At 48.6% G+C, this 17,421-nt stretch overlaps 2 protein-coding genes across 4 annotated transcripts in view; both read left to right on the forward strand.

Annotated features, from left to right (window-relative positions):
- Positions 1-9,497, forward strand: part of bnl (branchless) — a 60,778-nt gene extending 51,281 nt beyond the window's left edge. For both annotated transcript variants that reach the window (XM_043426929.1, XM_043426928.1), the window contains exon 4: positions 5,335-9,497. In XM_043426929.1, coding sequence (XP_043282864.1) covers positions 5,335-6,810 — 1,476 coding nt within the window. In that variant the 3' untranslated portion in view covers positions 6,811-9,497. The remainder of the gene's footprint in view (positions 1-5,334) is intronic.
- Positions 9,498-17,165: 7,668 nt separating this feature from the next.
- The window catches only part of MICU3 (Mitochondrial calcium uptake 3), a 39,610-nt gene continuing 39,354 nt past the window's right edge, over positions 17,166-17,421 (forward strand). The window contains exon 1 of one of the 2 annotated variants that reach the window (XM_043426932.1): positions 17,166-17,413. In XM_043426932.1, the coding sequence (XP_043282867.1) occupies positions 17,192-17,413 (222 nt within the window). In that variant the 5' untranslated portion in view covers positions 17,166-17,191. The remainder of the gene's footprint in view (positions 17,414-17,421) is intronic. The other variant, XM_043426935.1, reaches the window with a different exon arrangement.

Raw genomic sequence — 17,421 nt, forward strand, 5'->3', positions numbered from 1 at the left:
GCGCGCGCGCGCGCGATCGCCCCGTGGGATTGAAACATCAAGAAAATTGAATAAGCGACGGTGCTCCTTATCGCTTGAATCTCAACTCCTGGATTGTTATTCTCCCTCGTTAAAATATGATTTCGAGTCTCACATTCCTGGCGAGCTTAATCTTACACCGGTATAAAGAAACGAATAAATCCACGAGCGAGAAAAAAAGTTTGACACTGAGCCAGTTTTTTCATCCCATCATTTTCGATCACGTTTCTTCCGAAGCGCGGTCGTCGAGTATCTCGAATTCGGAGTGAATTAAAGTCGAACTCTTCCGTGCGAACCTCCGCGGTCAATTCGTCCGTCTCCTTCCTTCGTTCTTCCCCCGACGAACGCGACTCACCAGCCGTAACGATATAATTCAAGTTCGCTGACGCGAGCACAAATATTATGATGGACGCGCTCGTCGCTCGAGGGAAGTACAATCCCGGTCCATGCCCTCCGAGCTTACCTTTTTCCAGCGCATGTTCTCTCCTCTGAGAGCCTCTCGAGCACAGAGCTCGGGCACGCACACCGAGTTGAACGTCGCTGTCAAGTGACCGCGCGATCAGGCAGGTGGGCGTTGCGAGAATGTAAGCCTCTAAATAATCATCTCGAGGCTCGCGAGCGACAGCCACAAGGACGTGCCAACTTGTCATGAGATATGCTCGGGAACTCATTGTTCGATTCGAACACAATGAGAACATTTGGGAAAGCATCTCGGCGTTCTATCAAATATTCGAATTCCACGTTCCCAGACGCGTTATGATATCATTGAAAATTCAAAGATTAATATAACAGTCGCGCATAGTTTACGTCATGCACATTATTTCTCGGATAATGGGCTTTGATAGCGTATTCATTTAAATCGAATTTTCTATTTGAGTTTCTATGAGAGTGAATAGCTTAATTGAATTTTCTGGCCCCAAATAACGCATCGGTGGTTGATTAAAACGTTAGCGTTTAGTCGATTAAACGAAAGAAATCGTTTCTGCTGTTATTTTTCAGTGATTCGTGGACGCTTTTTGTCGGCAGGCCCGTAACGACGGACACTTGTCCGTCGAACGTTCGTATCGATGTGTATAAAGGTTGGAATGTGATGAGGGACATGTCCCAATTTACATATTTCAAATACATTATTAATATTGTTATTATCATGATTATTATTGGCTGATTATGGTACTAAACGAAATGATCGGGGGCCCTCTCGACGCGAAGAGATCGAGACGTCCGTTCGCGCTTCTCGTTCCATCAGTCGGCCCGACTCCTCGTTATTCCGTATAGACGTCTAACTGCTGCGAGAATGAAAATAAAATTGAGTCGAGGAGGAAGGAACGGGGAGTCGTAGAGAAAAGCTCACTCCGTTAAGAGGCCTCCGAAACTCACCTCCATCCTCGTTTCCACATCGTATACTTTTCATTTTATGACACTCCATCGAGCCCTTTGCGCCACGGTTAACGAAATTATTATTATTTTTTATCTTCTCCTCCTTTTCGGTAATTTCTCGCTCCCTCGGGCCTATTAACCTCGCGTAGGATTCCTTCAACGGCGAGAGATATTGCCGAGCAGACTCCCGCCGTGTCATCGCCTCCAATTTATTACGACTCGGGGATCGCCTGGCTCAATAACGACTCCCTCCGGCTATCGCACTGCGCGCTTTGACATTTCAATTGTTTTCAAACATTCGGTCCCGGGGTTTCTCTCTCCCTCTCAGAGTCTCGCGGCAACTTTGGGGAAAACGCAGTTTAATTTAACGAGTAGTCGAGCGTCCTCCGGCTCCGCGGCGAGTTGCAGTATCAACGAAATTCCTTTTTGTGCGGTGATTTTGAGCTGAGAAATCGGCACGAGGAGCTCGGATTTCGGTCAATGCAGCTTGGACCTTGCAACGCTTTTTTTGCACCCTCGTTCGAGAGCGACGAGTGATTTGGGCTTGTCCTAATGGAGTTTGCATATCGTAAGAAGCTCCGAGACTCGTTGAATCCTCATAATTTGGGGAGTCGCCGGAGAGTCCCGAGCACTTGACTCGCCAGCTTGTAAATCACGCGCGCGAAAGCCGAGAAGGGCAATCACGTATACGGCGCGCACACGCGTTGTTCGCCGCTCCACTTGAGAGGGCTCTCATCTTTCGCCGCGCTTTTCGTAGGCCACACATACAGCGGAGTCGTTTTGCGGGGGGTGAAAGAGAAAAAAAAGGAGCTTGCTTCGGCTTTCTCGGTACGTTGACACAGCGATAGGCGAGGTGTGGAGAAAAGTGCGAGTGCGTCCAGTTGCCGTGTTTACGAGGGCCCTCGTGAACACGATATCCGGTGTGGGCGTCCAACCGAGAGCGAGAGCGACCGACTCGAGGATTTCCTAATTCTCTAATTCGATTAAGCCTTATTTACACGCTATTCAAACTAATTGGGGACTCGCGTTAATCAATGACAGCATAAATCATCGAAGGCTTTCGCCGATCGGTGCGCTGGCCCTCCGCGGCTCCTTTGGGAGAAACCGAAAATTCTACGATCACCAACAATCGGCTATTATCGAGTGGGCGAATACCAGCCATTTTATTGATTCCCCAGGGAAAGTGATGTCATAACACTCTGCCTTTTGTGATCGCGAGAATCGGCCGCGTTTTTATTTGCGACCCCTTGAGATATACGATCCCCAATTTCGTTAAGGCGGTGACCACTTTTTTTATGACATCTCCTCGAATGTGCAGCTTAGAACGAAAGAAAACGCGAAATCCTTGCTCGATTAGGACATTGAATATCAAACATCACTAAAACTTACAATTTCGTCAGGACCGCCGCCTCATCCGAAATGGAGAGCACTAAATTATCGAACGGCCAGTTTGTTTCGTACCTGCGAGTGGCAAAAATTAGCATACTGTTTCTCAATTTGCATAATTACAAAAAAAAAAGAAACACTCGTGTCTAAAGTCACTGCGGAGAAGAGCGAGGCTTTGGAAAAGCCGCGCTGAATATCGAGTGCGTAGGTGCGTTTATCTGGAGTATTTATTAGAAGATAAATTTGATGCGGATGAATCACGATTCCGTGATCAGAACGGTCATCGAGTGAATTATTATTCGGGCCGAATTTCTCGAGGGTGATAGCGACCACACCTCTCTCGCTATTTCAAGCTCGTTTCGCTTGTTTAAAGCTCTCTCTCTCTCTCTCCCTCGCTCGTGTGCAAAGGCGCGATTGAATCGCGTTAGATTCGTATTACGCGGACTCGAGTCTTCGCTGAAACTGTGCGCCGCGGTTTACATTGAGCCGCCTCCGCGCGTGGATTCTCTCCGATTTATAAACGGCCGCCCGCGCCACCAATTGGCAATTTCTTTAAGCACGCTCGCGCGACCAAAGCCACTTTCATCGCAAAACTTTGTAGCTCGTGTCTGCAGACGCGCATAAGATCGCCGCGGCGGTATTCGTCGTAACGAGTTTGCGGTTTAACGCTCTCCGTAGGTCGGTGCGAGCCAGTTGACTTTGACCCCGACAGCGAATCAAAGGGAATCGAGAATTCGCTGCTCCGCGAGTACGATATTACCGCGTGGGCGAAAGTTAAAAACTTTGGGTTTCGAATCGATTAAACTAATTTTCATAATAGCCTCGCTTTCCCTCCAATCGAGAGCTTGAGAATTCTATTTTTGATCAGCCTTCCAAATAACATAAGAATTTATCCAAAACTGGCTGCTCATTCTCGCTTTCGCAATATACTTCGGAATTCCAGCTTGTTCCTAATACGCATCGGTGGATCGCTGCGCAGACTCTCGAGCTACTACCGCGTCCAATTGAACGATCTTGCAGACTCTTAGCGATTCATTGCTGACGATCCTTAGGGAGATTAGAATCCGCAAAACGTAGGGCAATGGGAACAAATGATTAATTAGCCGATGCCTCGAAGCGGGAGTCGTTGAGAAGAGAAAGACGGAGAGAAGAGTACGTGCGAGGAGCGAGTAGAGGAGGCGAGTATAAGCGAGGTTGAATTGGCCGGGTCAGCTCTCTCGTGCGACAGAGGAAGAGGCTCGTTAGGAAGGTACGTGCTCGATTCGCTAAGGGTGCTCCATTGAGCGACTCGATGCTGATTTAGCTGCATCCAACGACTGTTTGTGCACTCCGATATTAATAGCTTAATACTTAAATTCAAAGGAGGCCCACGAATTTCAGAGCATTGAGCTGTGAGCTTTGACGCGAGGAAATCGCGGCTGAAAAAAAAAATAAAACACTTTGGCCGTTGTCTAGCCGAAGTATCGGTGAATAATTCAGCACGTGACGCACGACGACGCGAGGGAAGAACGAAGGGGCAGAGGGAAAAGAAGAGGGAGAAATAAGAGGAGACAAAGTTTTTTCATGTCGCTTCGCAGATGCCTCGCGGACCTTTTGAAATAATTTCGATTCGCCGAAGTCCCCGTGGGTTTAACTTATCGGCAAGGAATCTCGATTCTCGCGATCCCCCGCGGTTGTATAAATCTTTTTTTCTGGTATACAACAGTTTCGTTGAGTATGAGAAAACGAATGAAAATAAGAAGAGCTCTCCGCTGCGGAGGACTCAGCCACGTTTTTATTTCACTTTGCGCGGTAACGTACTCGAGCGCAAAGCCCTTAAAACGGCTGTACAGATTGGCCGAAACGCGCAATTAGGAACTAACCGCGCCTGTACACAAACTTACATCCGCGAGGAAGTCGTCGAAGCCCTCGATAAACACTTTGGCCGGGCAATTATATACTTCGAGGGGAGGTCAAGATACGATTCCCGCTGGGCTTCTCGCTTTTTGCTTCGCGGAAGTTGCGTGTGCAATCTCCAAATAATACCTACGATATATTATAATACGATTCGCGGCTATCACAGTTTCGGGGATGGCAAAACACTAAACTTTATGGGAATCGTTTAACCAACGAGGGTACACTCGCGCCCAAAATCGTTGGAATTTTGGGAGGACCCCTCCGCTAAAATTCCTCGAAGGAGTCACGAGGCTCGTTATTTTTTCGACCAACCGAACGTTCGATTAACGTTGAAAAGGGGCTGGGCGAATGTTGAGTTGGATCTTTTGAAAAACTGCCAAAATTCCGGTCATTCCGATCGAAACGTTCGGGCGTTCTCCGCGAAAAAGTTCACCGGGAATCCGGTGAATACTTGAAATAGCTTAATTTTAATAGGAGTTGCATTGATTTGATTCGGTCGAGGAGGAACGCGGAGGATCAAAAGGGATTTCGAATTGGACTTTTTGCGGTGACTGTAGACCTCATTACGATGAGCTAAGCAGAGAGGCCACGAGGCCAAACTCATTTGGCCTGTCCGAAGAGCGAGTAAAGAATGGCAAATGGTATTTTATGTTTCAGCGTGAATATACGGAAGAGTGTGTATTCAACGAGACCCTGGAGCAGCACAATTACAACACGTACAGTTCGGTGCGTTGGTCGACGCCGAAGAAGAGTCTCTACCTGGGTCTGAACCGGCGTGGTCAGCCGCGTCGCGTGCAGGCGAAGGGTCACAATCTCGGGAGGTTATCGGCATACGCGAGAGTCCTGACTCAGGTAGCGCCGGCGGAGAGGGTGGAGGCGTTGCAGGCGCGGATGCTCGGTGCCGAGCACAGCGTTCGTCACCATCACAATTCGCATCATCATCGGAACAAGCAGCATCAGCAGCAGGCGATATGTCCGACGTTGCCGCCGCAGGAGAGGGACGGCAGGGACAAATTCCGTTGCAGGAAGCGAAAGAAGAGAAAAAAATGGAAGAGGCGTTGCAACGAGGGTGAGAAGCCGGGTCCGCACTGCGGCGTGGTGGAGAGCCACGGCAGGGCGACCAACGGAACAGCGCTCAAGTCGCAGAGCCCCGGGGACTCGAATCCGCCGCAGTCCAAGAGGTCGTGCGAGGCTGAGGCGAGCGAGGAGTTGTGCAGAAAACAAGCCCTCGACGCGCCTGCGAAAAAGCGCAAATCCCGAATAGAGCCAGCCAAGGGCGTTGCCGGAGGAGGCAACAGCGGGCAGTTGTTCAAGAGGAAGAAAGAAGCGAGGATGAAGAAGCCGGAGGGGGAGCCGATCCCCGACGGCGGAGCGAACGAGGACGTCAACGCCGGAGACACGGCGAAGCAGAAGGTCGTCGAGCCCCCCGGCAACAAGAGAAGACGCCAAGGTATCGTAGCCAAACAGAAAGGATCGTCGGCGCCGGGAACGAGAAAGAAATTGAGCGGGAGGCCGACGAGAACAACAATCGCCAACTCGACGTTCCTCCCGGTGACGTCGCCCTCGTCCTGGTACCCGGGCGTGTCAGCGGCTCCGTCAACGGGCACACTCCCGCGGCAGGAAAGCACCAGGGCTCCGTCCCATTCTGTTAGAAATTCGGTAACGAGTTCGCCCTCGAAGGACGATTGGTCGGAGGAGGAGGAGGATCGACAGAGCCTGAGAACCGGTAAAATAACCACCACGGAAGAGGAGCCCCCGATACTACCGGAAAGTTCGGATCGCCAGGAGCCGATGAGCGAAGGATCGATGGAAGAGCGCTCGGAAACTTCCTCGACAGCGAACGACTGGTCCAGCATCGAAACCAGCGAGGAAGTCAAGTCGGAGGAGTCGTCGATGCAGGAAAACGAAACGACAATCGCATTCGGCGAAAAGAGCACTCTCATGACAACGATGGATACGACGCCGCCGCAAAGAACCGAGGACTACACTCGCCCCACGACCCAATCGATCATCACTGCGGTAAGTGCCGATCGTTCCGATCGCACAAGCCCCATCGACGATTCCAGGTGGCTCGAGACCTCCACCGGCTCGAATCCTGAGACGAGATCGTCGCTCGAAAAATTCGCCATGTGAATAACCGACTATTTTCACGAACTTTTATTCATACGAACGACTAACTAGTGCTTCATGTAAACTCGTGTAAATATTAGCCTACCAACCAATTTATCAGGCGCGATTTCATATATTTATAAACATCCGATTAAATCGCCCTCCACTTTTCTGTAAAGTACCTACGCATACGGATACGTATATACCCGAGTGTGACCACACTCTCGCGAGAGCAGCAGCGAATACTCCTAATGAAAAAAAAAAAAAAAATGAAAAAAAAAAGCCTAACAAATAAATCACTAATAAAGAAGAATATTAAAACAAAAGCAACACGCCTACATCGATATTATACCGAGTACGGTGAGCATGAAAACGTACGTCAGCTATAAATCGTATTTAGAATCTTTCTCCTCGCAAATAAATGAAAAACGAAAGAAAAACAAAACAAAACGAAAAAGGAAAAAAAAATATATATACATATATAAATAAAATAAAGCAAAAACCTCACAGCCTATCTTCTAGTTAACTATTTATTATGAAAAATATGATTTATTTATTGCGTACGGCCCCCTGTGTCCGCGCCCTTTGTACATTGCGTGCGTGTATGTCTGATATTATAACTAATACATCTGCGATAAGAGGAAGCATTGAGATGGAAAATCACGAAAAAACGATCGCCGCTAAAAAACGGTAAAAACGAAAAGGCACCACGGAGCGCGCCGTAGACGGGAGTGTGCGCTTGAGCTTTCGTGCGTGCGGATCGATCTTGGGTACCGGTACACCGGGGAATATCATCTCGTGGTGTGCAATTATATTTCTATTCACTCTCGTCGGTCTCGCCTCCTCGAAACAAAGACACGAATCTCAGGGGAATTTTCGAACGAGTGTTGTAACGGTTATTAAGCAATCCGGTTTTTACGAGCGATCGCCTCGGTTGTAATCCTAAGCGAAGGACTCGTTTATATGCGACGCTGTTTAATTGGTAAATGCGAAAAATCTTTTGTCACATGGACCTTCGAGTTTGATTGTTCGTCGAGATTTTCCGAGCCGCGCAGGATTCGACGGATCGCGATGCACCGGTACGAGCGCACCTGCGGGAGAGCGGCCGATGAAACTTTTGACTTGATAGAGAGACTCGCGTCGCTGGAACGCCTCGACATTTCCTCGCTTTTTTATCCCTCAGCGTACTTTCTGCAAAGACACTTTTTTCGCTAAATTCATTTGCAGTTATTTATATCGCGCTTCGAATGCGTGCGAGTCAGACGTTTTTTCGGGTGGAAAAATTAAATCTGGCGAACGGAAAAATCATTGGTGCGCCGCGAGGAACGGAGGAAAATGATTTCCGGCGCTTTCCAACTACGCGATTTCCTCCTCCTCCGTCAACGGTGGCTGCTACTCGGCACTCGCGTGAAAAATCACACGCTGTCCCATTGACTCATTCATTCGTGCGATCTCGTACCGCGCAAGCTAAAGTCTGCGTTCGTACCGTTTCGCTTTTTCTCTCCTTTCATTTCTCTTCAATTCGAAGATTTTTCTCCTCTTGTTTTTCTATAATACATGCGTTCTGGATACGTACGGTACCTAAAGTCAGTATTAGTGACATCCTGCTGCTTCGAAATATGTACTTCCGGGACGTACGCGCGCATATAAAGACGCACTAGAGCGTATTAAGAGTCGAGCGGTTCCGGACATACGTGTGTGTGTGTGTGTATGTGTGTGTGTGTGTATACATGGGAGAGAAACGAATGTGCGGAGAGTGTTGAAACTAAAGAAACGAGGAAGAGAAAAATAAACCGAGAAAAATACCAGTTTTTCTATGTCTCCCGTCTCCTCCCTTCTCCGCAAAGCCTCCAAAAAAGTGAGAATAAAATAACGAAAACGAAAAAAAAAAAAAAAAAAAAAAAAAACAATGAGGACCGACTGCCAAACGAGCCCGCGCGAAGCACTCGCCTATAAGTGAGAGTCTCCGACACTGCCATTTTGACACTGTATTTAATCTCATAGACTGAAAACTATTTACTTTAGGCATCTATTGCTATTAGCGAAAAGAGACTAAAGTTTAAATCCTTCTTTTGTAATAAGAGTTTGAGCGAAACATTTGTTTTGGTGAATATGCGCACGTGGCATCGAATATATATGTTTATAAATAAATAAAAATATAAAAGCGAACAGAAGGGGAGGAAGAATAACGAGATGTATATCCGGTGAAGATCGCGGAATTACAATCAAAAGAGGGGCAGAGAATGCTTGTGAAATACGCAAATATGTACTGTGTTATGTATTTTGTGAAAGATCGAGCGAGACTGACGATTTGGGTGGTGTTTTTATTTTTATTTTTTTTTTCCTTTTCTTTTTCTTTTTCTTTTTTTTTTTTCTTCAACCAAACTCTGTAGGAAGCGGCGGATGGTAGCTTGTGATAACCGTTTGAACTCACGGAAATCGTCTTCTCGTCGGATAAGAAGGTGTCTCCTTAATTGCGACGCACAATCCACTTGTGCCACGTGCGCGAGCGCGCGTGCCCCTCGATCCCATTCCTGGCCGATCACGCCAAATAAATATCGTTTTAAAAGTACATGAGAAATGAAAAATGAAATATGAAAAATGAAAAAAAAAAAACAAAAAAAAAAGGAATCCTCGTCCATCGAAAACCCACAATATCGTCGCCATACACACTCTTTGGAATAAATAAACGAATTATCATTGAATACAAATCGAGTGCTGGTTAATCACTTATTTGCTGAATATCCTTTTCCCTTGGGCAGGAAAAAAAAAATGCTCGTTCGCCTTCGACTCTTGTGGATGACGCGACGATCGTACAGTTTTATTTTCGTACAAGAAAACAAACGAGCACGGTTAATTTCTCTTCTGGTTTTATTAATAAGATGTTTGGAAGAAAGCGGAGAGAATGCGATGAATAAGAAATTGGTCGTACAAATATTTGGGAATTCTTTGGACCGTCCGTTGGAATATTTGAAGGCGGAAGCGATTCGCTGTGGGGATCGGTCCACCGGTTTAGCTGACGTCCGAACGATTCTTGGACGCGCGTGCACCGTCGGCTCGTTCACGTGGATATTTTCATTGGGAATACACGGAGCAAAAGAATTCCGCGGAGTTCTATTTTTCGCATAAGCGGATTGTGTGTCTCGGCACGTGTCACTCTGCGAGAGGCCGCGGGGTTTGACGTCATTCTTTTTTCTTTTTTTTTCTCCGAGTTTCTCGTTCCTCGTACCCGGGAATAACGAGGATTCCATGAAGATCGGGAATGTTGCGCGGGGAGCAGGCAAAGCACGCGGGCCGAGTAATGAGCGTTACCTCGCGATAAATGGCGGAGATTCGCGCCCGTTTGCGATCCCCAAGCTTTATATTTCTCTAGCTTTGATTACGGATATAGTCGCGCGCATATAATGGAAGATGCGGAGAAGTTGCGAAGCCGCCAACGCCTTCTTCATAATTGCCGGATCATCCTCCGCTTTCTTGCACACGCATGCACGCACGAAGCGCGTAATTATTAGCTGGTAAGTGTGGATTAAGCGTTCGCGCCAGAGGGCGCAACAGGAAAAGGCGCCATGTTCAAAGTACCATCCAACGCCCCATGGGAATGAATATATAGAAAAGAATAAAAAACGAAGGAGGGAAATCGAGGCAACAGAAAGCGAAAATAAGAAATGAGAGAGAAAAAATGGCCGTAGGAGAAGAAGATTTATGCTTGGAATGGCGGAGGTGTGCTGCTGCAAGCGCGGGAGAGAAGCTGCTCTATACCGGGGCATAGACAGAGGTAGGTGGAAGACACGAGGCGGATGCCAGGACATATGCCACGGAGGACGACTCTCGTGTTTCACAAAACTCCCAAAGATCGTAAATATCGCGAGGCGTTTTGTTCCTCTTATTCCTTTTAACATATACTTCGTAAATTCGTTTTACATTTTTTATATATTCTTTTGCTAAATTCGCGCGATTCGTGCTCTTCGGCGAGGGGGTTATTCGCCGTTGAACTCTCGTGTTACTCTATCGTGTGCGCGCGTGCGGGATTCTGTGTAAGCGTGTACCGCGCGGGAGGGGGTGGAAGAGCGAGAAGCCGATTTATTGCGCGGGGGAGCGTGGATTTTCTAGCGTCGCGAGCGGCGAGAAATTCATGCACTCGCGGAGGAGCCCTCGTGGGACGGATAAATTTTCTTGCCCCTTCGTTTTTTACTTCTCGCAACGTTTTTCTTGTTAGCTTCTTTTCGAAATAGCAGCGGTGCGAGAGACAAGCGGGGGGAAGGATCGTCCGGGAGAGTGTGACGGGGCTCGTGTTTCTATCGCGATAGTCGCTTCGGCCGATGCTGCCGCGGATCTTTAATTCTCTCGGCAGAAGAGCGCGCGGATATATGAGCGGGACGGAGCAGCTCGCGCACGGGACTCCTCACTCCTCGTCTCGCCCGTGAAGTCACGTTTGCAAGAAAGACACAAACTCCGCAAGTTTATTTCTCCCCCGAGCGTGTTTGCTCTTCTTACGAGAAGTGCGCGCGAGTATCAACCGCGATTGAGCCGAGTCGGAGCATCCCGCGAACAAGAGGGAGAGAGAAAGAGAGAGAGAGAGAGATCCGTCAGGAAAACTCGTCGCGCGGTGATCCTCAAGATCAAATGGTATCGCTCGAGCTTTGTGTTCCAAGAGTTTTTCGATAGTCGCGCGAGAGCCGAAGGCGACTCGCCGACGTGTGCACGCACGAACGAAAGAACGTGAGCGTTCGAGAAAACCTTTAATGCCCAATAATACTCCCGGCACTGACTGATCTCTCGCCGACAGTTTATAAGTTTTTGCCTTTCGTACAATGTACTTTTATGTGCTGACTATAAAAATTCATGTCGGCGATATACCGAGAGAGCGAGTCGCTCTCGTAACCATGAGAAACCATTCCGCGGACTGCCGGAAGATCGTGAGCATCGGTTCGCCAGGATCGATCGATTGACTAACCGATCCCGAAGCGTATTAGACTTTCACAGCGCGACAGGGATTTATCACTTTATCGTAAAACGACGAGAACCGAGGAGAAGCTACGGACGCGTTCCAACTTATTTTCCACGCTCGGCGAGACGCGCCTTCTCTTCTGCGCTCGAGCCCGCGGTGCCGTCTTTCTTTCTCGCTCTTCAAACTCCCGCAGGGCCCAAAACTTATTTTTATCGTTGCTGGAATGTTCGTGTATTAACATGGTAATCGGCCTCTAAATTATGTGCTCGGAATGCGATTGTATCGCCTCCGGATAATATAGACTTCGCGAACATGTGCGAATATCACGTCAAACACAAATACACGCGCGCGCGCGCGTATAAGCATCCGTGCGAGTCAATGGGGCAGTCTCTTCTCGAGAATGTCGTAATACGAACGATGTTCTTGCTCAAGAAAGTCGAAACTTAGGCCATCGAAAGCACACGCGCACACGAATCAAAAGTTTTGTAGAAAGTTTTCGAGCAGGATCAAAATATCTCAGCGTCAAGATCGCGCCTCTGCTTCGAGATTTCCCATGAAAGAAGAGACCTGCTCCTGCGAGCAAACCTCGAGCACGTTTTTCCCCGCGGCGCGTTTCCAAAACATCAAAATCCAGTTACAAGAATCCCGGTTTTTATCTCCGAATATGAACGATTAACGAAAAGTGCGTGTGCCCGTAAGTTTAACAAGATTAAACGAATAACTCTTTCGATCTTTTGTGCCTTGAGAACGTTCCATTTTCCCGGGCTCATCGCCGCGCCCCTCCAGATGTCATTACCGTTATCGAAGCCCGATACGCGCGGCATGAGCGGCGGCCGCGACGACGTTAATCCCGAGAGATTTATGGTTGTTCGCCTGCCTCCAGCGCACTCGTTTCTTTTCGCGTCAGCGCTTTACCCGGAATACTTCCTCGTCATCGATCCGTCCCACGTGCCGAGGTTTAACATCCTCCGAACGGAGGATTCGACCACGAAACATCGCAGGTGATGTCGCGAGCGTTCTAACGAAACGGAGCAAACGCGACCCTCGCCTGGAAAGCGAGCGCGTCTCCGGCCCCCGCCGAGAAACTCTTCGGACTCCTGAAAAACCGCCCCGACGAATTATTTCAACGTCGAGAACTCCAACACAGTAATTGAGAATCGATCCACAAAAAATGGAGTCTCCCGTAGCCGACAACTGCGAATTATTCAAATCAATATCGCAAGGATCGCTCCGAGCAAGAATCGCTTGCTGCTGGTGCGCACAAAACCAACACAAACTCCTCGACAACGTCGCTTGACAAAATATGTAGACGCACCGATACACTCGAACGACTTATTCCTCCAGCAGTGTGGTCTTGCCTCGTTGCCTAGAGCCGTGTAACACACAAATTACGAGAGCTCTCGACATCCCCGGTACTTTTATTTGGTCGTAAACGTTACACGAATAAAAACAATGTACATGGAAACCCCTTCGGAAATGAATTTATTACCAATTCCATAATCAATTATTATTTGCCGACGTTACGCGACGAGAGAAAAGCAAACACCGGAACGCTTCGAGCTGAAACGAATGCCAGAATTTCCGAGAGTTTCGGCTCGATGAGAAAATATCCAGCAAAAGTCAGGTAGTATTTTCGGTGGCCCCGGTAATTCATTTGAACTCTCGCGAGTCTTGCCAGGGGAAAGTGTTTGAAAATCCGTCAGAATGGCCACTTTCGTGGATTCCTCGGAGCGCCCCGGGATGAAAGGAAGCCTGTGAATGAAGAATTTGAAAGAGGTATCGAGTTTTTTAGAAACGTGTCTTTGACTATTCCGAAATTCATTTCGAAAAGCGTTTATCTCCGAGTTCGTACGAAGACGTCGCGGCTCCACGAGCACGAATATCTGTTTCGGTCTGAACTCACGTATAAGAGCGGAAAGTGAGCCGCGTGGCGAAAATCCTGGAGGAGAATTTATTCGTCATTGTATTCAGATGAAACACGGGAGCCCGAGCCACCCATGGATCGTGGGCATTAGAAAAGAGAGAGAGATGTTGTCCCGCGATAAGTGAGACATTGTTCGTTGCATGGGGCGTGTAGCAGGGGGAGAAAAAATGTCGTCGAAGCGCTGTCCCGCGAGTGGCGTTAGTCCGGAGGATAGTCGAAAATACCGGCGTGAGTATTATTTATAAAGGGAGCATCCGCATCTAGCGGCTTTCTGCGTTCTCGAGAATTTTCAGCCGCGCTTTCCGTTGCTCTTTTCTTCTTTAACTGTATATCCAATGGACGCGTGCCGCAACAGCTTCATTCCGTGGGCTTGCGAGGAGGAGAATCAGCAGGAGCAGCAGCAGCAGCAGCAGAAAGAGAAGAAGAGTGTGAAAAAGGAGAGCGCGATGAAAAGAAAGACGAGAAAAAGCTGGCGGTCGCATGCTCCGAGGAACGATGCGCTCGAGTCTTTCTTTCCTTAGCGAATATTCCTTCGCGATAGCGTAAACAAAAACGTTGAAAACAAAATCCTCGATACGTGCACGGAATAATAATTCAACGACGAGAGCCGCACGGAGGAGCAGAAAACCGCACGAGAGTGGACGCATTCCACGCGCATATAATGTCACGCATACGTACGCACGCAGCTCCGAGACGCGTAATTTTCATAACGCAGCGGCCCCCCGTCCTCACTGACACACCCGCCGCGGACGCATCTAACTCTCAGCTTCCGCTCAATTACCACAAAAATAATGGAGAAAGAGAAGAAACAAAAGGGATAAATTGATCGGTGATGATAAAACAAAAGGCGAGTGAGCTCGGTGCTAATGTCCCAGAGCGAAGGAGATTGCGCGTTATGTTATTAGGATGAATCGGTTTAAAAATTTGTCACTTATACGCACACGCATGCGAATCCGTCAATAAAAGTGGATAAACGTCGAGCGGATAAACGTAGCGAGGCAACTGGAGGAGCGCGCCGAAGGTGTCGTAACATCGCGATCAGTGCGCAGCTCCGATCGATCATTATTGCTGTAAGAAAGAGCGACGCAGAGAAGCTAATAAAATGGCTCCGACGACGGCAAAAGGGTGATTGCATTCCTCGTGGAATAACCGCCTGCTTCCTAGTGCGAATGCACACAAGTTTGTCCGCGTTCAGGTAGATCAGCACCGCTTACGCTCGCCGGTGCTCGACGCGGACACGTTTTTCTTCAATCCTCTCCGCAGTGAATTTCGCAGCGCCATGCACGAGTCTCCTCGCTGATGAACGCGTGTGCATAATTGCGCCTGCTCTCATTCGGCCTTGATGCCCGCCGACTACTTCTGGTCCGACGCCGTGCGCTCAAGTATTCCCATCCACACGTAAATTGTACATCCGCGATTAGGTTCAATTCCAACCGCGCACGATTCGGTTTCCTCTCCTTCCTGTTTCTCACTGTCACGGGAAAATCGAACCCCTTCGACTGCCAGCAGCCTGCTCGAACACCTCGAAACGACAACTCCCTCTGAGACGTACCGCGTCACCATAGCGCAGGGTGCGGAGATTCTCAATAAACGCGTGCACGGAGAAAACGGATTCGTTTTGCATATATGGTGAGGAATATATTATTTTTCAAGAATTTTCAAAGTATTTACCCATTCGATTATTACAAAGAGCATAGTATTTTTTGAACTTAACAATTTTTCGTCCCTTCAATTCTAAGCAGCTTTATTGAGCGGCAGCAAAAAGTTATGCGAGAGTGTGCACTTACCGATGAGTGGAAATTCATTGCAAATCACAAATTTTCACTGTCAGCATAAATTCTTCGATAAATACACGAATTTACACCGAAACCGTGCGTATAGTTTTTTTTTTTTTTTTTTTTTTTGCATTTTTCAAGTGACTGAAAAAATTTTTTACTGTGCTTATAGAGAAAAAGACTTTTAACTACGGTGGATAGAACAATTTTTATTCTTGCTCTTCGAATACCGTATTGCTAGTCCTTTCCTCTAGAATTTTCGGCCCCGTGTTCTCCGTGTGAAGTCCCGAGGAGAAAAAAATTGGGCCGCGGGAAGGAGGGTCCGGTGGGTAAGCAGTATCGTTCGATCGTTCGTCCTAGGGAGGTTTCATTTCGATTGAAAGATGTGTGCTGGTCGGACCGCCGCGCGGAGAGTTCGTTCGACGCAGGAAATCACATCGGAGGCAGCAGGGAGCGCGTATAAGTGTATAGAGTTTGCGCGGGGACGCTTATACGTGCCATCCAGGCCGATGATAATTAACCGGCAATTACTGAATGCGAGTTTCCTCGCGCGTTTGATCGAGTCTCCCGACTATAACTACGCAACACGTAGCAATGGAGCCGGCCGGCTGCGGGCCGAGACACTCGCGCTCGTCGCAGCGGAGACCCGGTTCTTCGATTTATCCTATAAAAGAGCTCAATCGTCCGTGTGCACGGGGACCGCGAGAGAACCGGGGACTCGCAAGGTCGTCGAAAATGAGTGCAACATCGACGGGATCCCCCTAGCCTGCTGTGTGCATGGGGGAATGTGTACACACCGGGATAGATATTCGCGCGTAAAACTTCCGCCTGCGTTGGAATGTCATAATACGCTTCGAGTCGGAGGATTCAACGCGCGCCGAGTTTAAGAATTTCACATACCGCGGCTGAAAGGGGAGCTAAAACGCGCTCTCTTTCAATAAACATAGCCGTAATTATTTAACGACGCTCGAGTATCCTGCCCGGAGGAGTACATCTCGCTAATAAGTAGCAATTAATGTTTTCCGTTTCTCTTGAAAAGTAATGTGGAGCCTGCCGGCTGCGGCGCGGGGAGTATCATTTAAATCGAGTTAGCATTCAAGTTTTCGAGCGCGGCGCGTATGCGTGCGCGACTTCGTAATGAAATATTTTTCGCGCGTCGATCAATTGGTTTCGGGGTCAGATATTGTGGGATTTAAACGGCTGGGGATGTGTGGTCAAAGGTCTTTGTGCTGGATCCGGGTGTTTGAGGCGCGTCGGTGATTCCTCCTGGGAGGGTTGACGAGTCCCGACTGCGGCAGGTTCGGGTCCGCGATATATGCGGAGGTGTGAACTCGCGTCAATTGGAATTCGAATGAATGTTTGATGGTTGAAAAGGGGGGGAGAAAGCGAGCGCGTGGGCGGAGTGAATTGCTCGAGAAAATTTTCCGCTCGGATTCGCGAACGTCGCTGCGGTGGTTTGCGGGCTCGAGTTTGAAAGTCACTGGTAACTCGTCGAGAGACGCATAACGCGGGGATGTCGACAGGAGAAAAGAGGAATCGAGGGATCGAGGGGGGGGCGGGGAACGGCGCGATAACGTGGTATTTTCGGCTCTAATGTTGCCGAGGGATAAGAAAACGGTGACCCGGGGAAGACTCGACTATTTATAATGTTCGGTTGCGGCGCGAGAGCTCGAGCAGGCGTGCGCGTTACGAGCTTCCTCGCGAAGCTCTATCAGCTGTTGGTACGCGGCAGCATCGCGTTTGTCCAGTTAGCCGAGAATGGCGACGGTTCTCGCACAACTGTCGCGCCCGATTGTCCGCATATCCGAAACTCGTGTGCGGCTGAACGCACGTGCTAGATCATGGTCAAGTGTCGTAGCTCGTTATCCGATAAGAAAATTCGTAACCGGAGCTGGCCTAGTTGTCGCCGGCTCGATAGTTTTTGTGCTCGGACAAAAATACGCTAAAAGCAATGTCGTTCACGCGGCTAAGATTCGCAAAGTGAGTAC

The sequence above is a fragment of the Venturia canescens genome, chromosome 8 (assembly GCF_019457755.1).
Source record: "Venturia canescens isolate UGA chromosome 8, ASM1945775v1, whole genome shotgun sequence".
NCBI classification, from domain to species: Eukaryota; Metazoa; Arthropoda; class Insecta; order Hymenoptera; family Ichneumonidae; genus Venturia; species Venturia canescens.